General features: G+C 35.9%; 1 protein-coding gene across 4 annotated transcripts in view; it reads right to left on the bottom strand.

Moving 5' to 3' along the window:
* Positions 1-417: 417 nt before the first annotated feature.
* Positions 418-6,000, bottom strand: part of LOC102686174 (astrotactin-2) — a 627,894-nt gene continuing 622,311 nt past the window's right edge. For all 4 annotated transcript variants that reach the window (XM_069183294.1, XM_015367152.2, XM_015367153.2 and 1 more), the window contains one exon: positions 418-1,251. In XM_069183294.1, the coding sequence (XP_069039395.1) occupies positions 1,014-1,251 (238 nt within the window). In that variant the 3' untranslated portion in view covers positions 418-1,013. The remainder of the gene's footprint in view (positions 1,252-6,000) is intronic.

Genomic DNA, 6,000 nt, shown 5'->3' with positions numbered 1-6,000 from the left:
TTGTGACTATCCAGCTACAGGACCCCTGCTTTCATCCATACTGTTCCTTCACTCATCAAAATATTAGGTATTCCCAGCACACAGTGTATGAGCCCTTCACAGAAAAAGCAGGAACAGCTTGAACCACTCCTTTTGATTTTTGTGTACACCCGATCTATTCTCCAAACAGGTTCACCTTCAGATGGAGCTGTAAGAAGGGCAATGGTCTGGGATTGGACTGCAAATTGCTGTGGTTCATATGATATTTAGCAGAATAATGATCTTTCTATTGCTTTGGCCAGGGTGGGGTGATGGGAGCCTTTCAGATTCATCAAGCCACTTACAGAGTTTATGAATTATCCTATATTGTTCCTAATATTTTGCCCACATAGTGTTAAACTTTTATAATGTGTTACAAAAACAAACATGAGACAAAAGGAAACAGAAACCATGTTCTTTACTTAACCTCTTGGACTGCTGGGTATCCAGATGTTAAACTTACAAGAGATGAACCACCACCAAATAACACATTGACCACTTCATATACCAGCAGAAACATTCTGTACATTACTTTGGACATAAGTGTCCTCTCTGCTGCTCTAGGTTCAAGTGTGAATATTTCAAAAGAAAGAGTGCTGTAACTGATTTCCCCAGGTTAAACTTCATCAGCTTCTTCTCAGTTAGTCATTATTTTTTTGTTCTTTATGGACATAAAGGAGAAGCACCGTTATGATGTCATTACACACAAAAGTCTTAATTTCAGCACCCACATCCCACTGCCTCACACCCATTTTAGGAAATCATTTACATGCTCTGAACTCACACCTGTAGCTCTTTACTTATAGGCCAATAAGTTAAAAAATAATTAAAGTTAATATTCCAGTTCTCCATTAGAAAGTCTTTAGTCTTCCAAAGTTGTTTTTTTTTTGACAATTCTGCCTTTCATTTGTAAATCTTTTTTTCTCACTTTTTTTTTTGGTAGAAAACAGTCCCGCATAAATGAAGACCTGTCTGTACAGCAAAGGTGGCTTCTCTCATCGCAGTTTAAAGTCTCCATATGTGTTCCGAGGTATTGACATCAGTTTTTCTATGCAGGTAACTTTTGTATCCTGTAAAGAGCTGTGCCAGACCATATTTATCGGCCGAATCTCCTCGCTCCGACAGAAGATATAGGGCACTGTGTCTGTCCGGCTCTGGATGTAGGCACTGTGGAGCAGAGCGGTACAGTATCTGCTGATTCTGTCCACTCTCCTGAGAATCAGGTGGGCTTTTCTGGAAAAGAAAAGAGCAAAATATCATAAAAATACTCTAAATCTGATCACCAAAGCCTTAAAAAAATTCCTCCTTGCTGCATTTCCTCTACAGTTATTACTGGTTTTGGAAACGTAATGTTCATTTCATCACACACATATGAGCAAATACTGTATACTGATGTTTCCCAGTAATGTTTCCCACTATAATTACTTGAACTGTCCCTCGGGGCCCCCCTTACTCCCCCCAGAAAAGAATAACAAAAAAGCTCATTGACTGCAATCCTGAAAAAAAAAATGGTATGGAATAAAAGCTGTTTGGGACATTACTGGCTCTCACTGTCAAACTGTTTAGTTTATTGTACTTTTAATCAAAGCAATACCATAGACGTTTTTCTTTTTTTTTCTTGTTCTGGGCCAATTCCTTAAAAAAATGAAAAGAAAATATGAGAAGCCATAACTATGAGGGTTACTTTTGGAAACTGTTACAATGCCTCAACAAACCCTATTGTTTTTCAATAAAAACAACTTTCCTGGGTTTGTGTTATCACTTTTTTCTGGAGAAATTAATGGATATTTTATTCTTTCAGCTGGGGGAATGAAGTGAACTTTTCTTTGCTTTCATTCAGTCTCATTATACACCATCCCAGGTTAGGCTGTGTTAAGAGCATGCGATCGCTTACATTAATATTGCCTTATTTCTCTTTGTGTTTTAAACCAAAATGTTCCCTTCACGCCATGCCTTGCATTTATAAATTACATTTTTGTATGACTCATTTCCAAATCGATACAAAATGCTATGCAAAGCTATCTGGCCTTCACGTTTAAAAATAAAACATTTCTGTCCTGCACTCGTTTGTTTAAAAAAATAATACATGAACTAACAAAGCGGAGTGGAATCTCACTGAAATAACAGCCTTGTGGAACCCTGCTGAAAGTATGAGAAACTGCTGATTGAATTAAATTCATGGTGCCTTATTGCAGTCTGCAAAAGCCTCTACATGTTTAATAATGTTCGACTTTACACTCCTTTCAGGAAGTGAGGATGAATAGTATTAAATGCGTATCGGAAGTTAATAAAGAATATTTTCTATGATTTCAAGTTCAGGTGCATTTAGTAACAAATTTACTGCAATCTAAAAATACTGTGGGAGCTGTGTGCTACAGTATGGTAAATAACACTCTTAAAAACGCCATGCATTCATGCTTCAGCTCAAAGACGTCAGCTGGGAATCATTATGAATTCTCTGTGCACGTTATTTTAGTATTGACTTTCCGTCTCAAAACTGTGATGGAATACAAGCGTTCCACACCTCTTTTAATGTAAAAACAAGTGCCATTTCGATAAACTCCAACACTACAGTGAGAAAAATAGGCATTAAAAAGTTTACAGCCCCACAGAGGCCTATGAAATTCAGACAAAATTGTGCAGAAAAGCTTTCCCATGTCAGAGTTACAGTAATAAACGTATATGATATGAGCTCCCCCTCTGTGCCTTTTTGATTAAGACCCTCGTGAATTGAGATGTGGCCAAGCTAGGAAGAGAGGGTCGTCTGCTCTTGGTGTGGAACAAGATCCAACTCATTTTCTGTACTGGGCAGGCAAGGGTTTTAACTCACACCTTTTCCTTTGCAGATACTGTATAGTTATGAACAGAACGGGAGCCGCAGTTTATATATTGCATGTCTAAGTGCCTCTACCTGAACACACTGGAGCTTAGGAGCTTTATTTCACAACGGGATGAGCACAAGTAAGAGGATTTTCTAAGATGATACGTGATTTCCATTGGGAAAAAACCCCACACAAACATACAAATGAAATGAGAAAAGCTTCAAGAAATACTGTATTTTCAATCAGTGTTTTCTATTGAATACACAATGATGAAAGATAACCAATTCTTTACAGGGTGCTTATAAATTAGACGAACTACTCAAGCAGCTCTTATGTGAAAAGCTGTGCACCTTGGAGAAATTAAATCTGCCTCACATTGGAAATGGAACAAGTGGAACATGTTGCCAAGAACAATAATGGTACAGTACAGTACAGTGAAAAACACTGGTAACTCACAGAGGGTCGGCAGTGTCTTTTTAGGATATAAAATCTGCTGAATACCAGTGATGTTTGCAACCTCTAATGCTTGGTTTTTGTTCACAGGAATATATTCCCAATTGTCCCATTAGTATGTGTAACAAATTCCATTGTGGGTAGTCTTCAAGGTCTAGCTGTTTAAAGAATTAGCTTCATAAGTGCACTGTATCTCTCAATTAAGATTCTACCTTTATATATCAATATAATGCACAGTATATTAAATGTATATATTGCTGCAGATTGCTGTTGTGTGTGTTAAAGTGGTGGTGAGTTAACAACTTGTATGCACCAATGTAGCGGACAGAAAGGTCTGTTATACTGTAGGAGGTGTCAGTTACCAATGGCTAGTGTTTGCAAACAGTTAAAAGATTTTTATTGGTGTTTGCTAAGAATCTTGGAATTGTTTGTACTTTTGTATGTACTGTATGTGTTTGTGCTTCTAAAATGTCATAGCTGTCCTAGGGGTTGAACAGCGTACTGTCTGAACAGGTAGTTCCATAAAACCTGGGTTTTTGTTTTGATTGTATGAAGAACTCACCACACCATGAAGACCTTCCTAATCCTGTGGATTTTTTTGTTTGTGCCAGGTGTTTAATGGGCCAAGATCCATCCTGTAGGATCATCTTCCACTTTATAAAGTTTAAATATTAGTCAATCTTGACACCATCTTATGTACAAGCAGGCTCCAAAAGTTAAATAATAAACCACCCTTTTTGTCAGAAAAAAACGAATAAAGTTATGTGGCTTCTTCAATTACCATTGAACAGATTAGCTACATAGACGAGATTTTGAAATGCATGTACATATTAAACAAAGTTTAGAATAATACAAAAAAGATTAATATTTACAAATTACCCTGTGTATTTGGAACAGGTTCCAGAGTACAAAACATACATTAAAACTTCACACTCTTAATTACTCACCATGGCAAGCCCTAATCCACTCTATATTTGGAACGAAATAAGACTTTGTCATAAAGTAATTATTCCTCCACAGGGAAACCCACACTCTAGACAGGTGGCAGAAGAAAACAGTCATTTATCCTTCTAAGAGAAAGCAACCACATATAAAGAAGAATGACAAACCTTGCTAAGAGGAGTTAACAAGGGACATCAATCACATCTCCTTTGTTTAAATTAAATCTGAGTCCCTAAAGAGTCAGATACCTGAAAGGTTTATGTTCATTAATGAGGACTCTAAGTGGAGAAAACTGTCTGGCGTGATAAATCATTCTGTTGATATACAGTATCTGTTAATGAGATATGCTGCCCCCCCCAATCCAATTTGAAGATTTGATTTTGGAACTGCTTCTTTCAACAGATAACAATGAGATATAAAAGTTCATCAAAACAGTCCATCAGTTCCAAGCACACTAGTACTGGTGTGGAACACCTCTTGATGATGAAGGAAACTAAAATAACCAATAACATTATTAATATTATAAGGTTACAATGATCAGTGCCTAACTTTATAGGATATAGCGATACATGATGAAATAATCTTGTGCTCCAGTATATTTTAGCTAAATGTCCTTTGGTTTTATAAAAAGAAATGAAACCACCTATTCAAAATTTGGTACTGTTTATACAGTAGCATACAGTATATCATAATTATCTTTTTCTGGCATACTTTCATAAAGTTCTTTTTGTGATATGAAACTCCAGTTTTAAGGCATTTTGACTAATATAAAGCCATTTTAGCAAAATGGAAATTGAAAAAGAAATGAGTCAGTTATGAATATTTTCCCCCCATGTGTTTAGTTTTCAATGTGATCTGGGTCATGCCCAAGATAAAAGTCACAACTCAACCTCAAGACAGCATGACAGAATTTTGTATAGTTTGGCAAGTATGAGCAGTCATGCTTTTCAAATGTTAAGGATTAATGTCTAAAGAACATTCAGATTAGAGGAGAGAAAGCTATATAAAAACCTTAATGGCTCCTGGTGGAAACTGCCTGTTTGTAGCCAATGTCACTGTCACTGTTTATGAACACTAATAAAAAACAAAAAATTTAGATGAAAAATACAAGAAAGAAAATGTTCTGGTGGTCAAAATCAGTGTTTAAAAATGTATTTATTTTTTCTTTGTCTTAGTAGTAATAGTAATAGTAATAGTAACAGTTTCATTACTGTTAATAATGCCCTGTCATCTAATGAGTGACATGTTTAGCTCATTTCTTTATTACAAATAGGAGATCTAGAGTAGCCTTCAAACATCTATTTTTGGGACGTTTGAGAAAGCAAGATTACATTCAGTCTTCACAGAAGGCCCAGTCTAGAATAAAACCCATACTGTACCCATAGAGCTGAATGGCACTGGTGCTAACCAACACACCAGCAGTTTACTAAATTAGCTATTCCAGACAGTTAAATGCAGAGCTACATGAACACACAAAATTGTAATTTTTTGTAAATAATCTCCAATCCGATTATTTGTACATGTATAGAATGCTTGTTCATTTCAGGAAACCTTCGTTTACAAATTATAATAAATTGACTATTATTGAATACAGGAAACATTTTTTTTCCCCACAAATAGTTTTAAACCATGTAGAACAGAACACTGGATTTTTCTTTCAATTAATATTTTTTATTTATTCTAATGAATAAAGCAATACAGTATATGGATCATGCATGCTCCACCTGGACCACATTATGCTAGGATGACTAAAATAAAGTACTCT

This window comes from Lepisosteus oculatus, chromosome 24 (genome assembly GCF_040954835.1).
Source record: "Lepisosteus oculatus isolate fLepOcu1 chromosome 24, fLepOcu1.hap2, whole genome shotgun sequence".
Classification (NCBI taxonomy): domain Eukaryota; kingdom Metazoa; phylum Chordata; class Actinopteri; order Semionotiformes; family Lepisosteidae; genus Lepisosteus; species Lepisosteus oculatus.
Note: the sequence above shows the minus strand (reverse complement) of the source record. Positions and strands in the feature narration are given on the sequence as shown.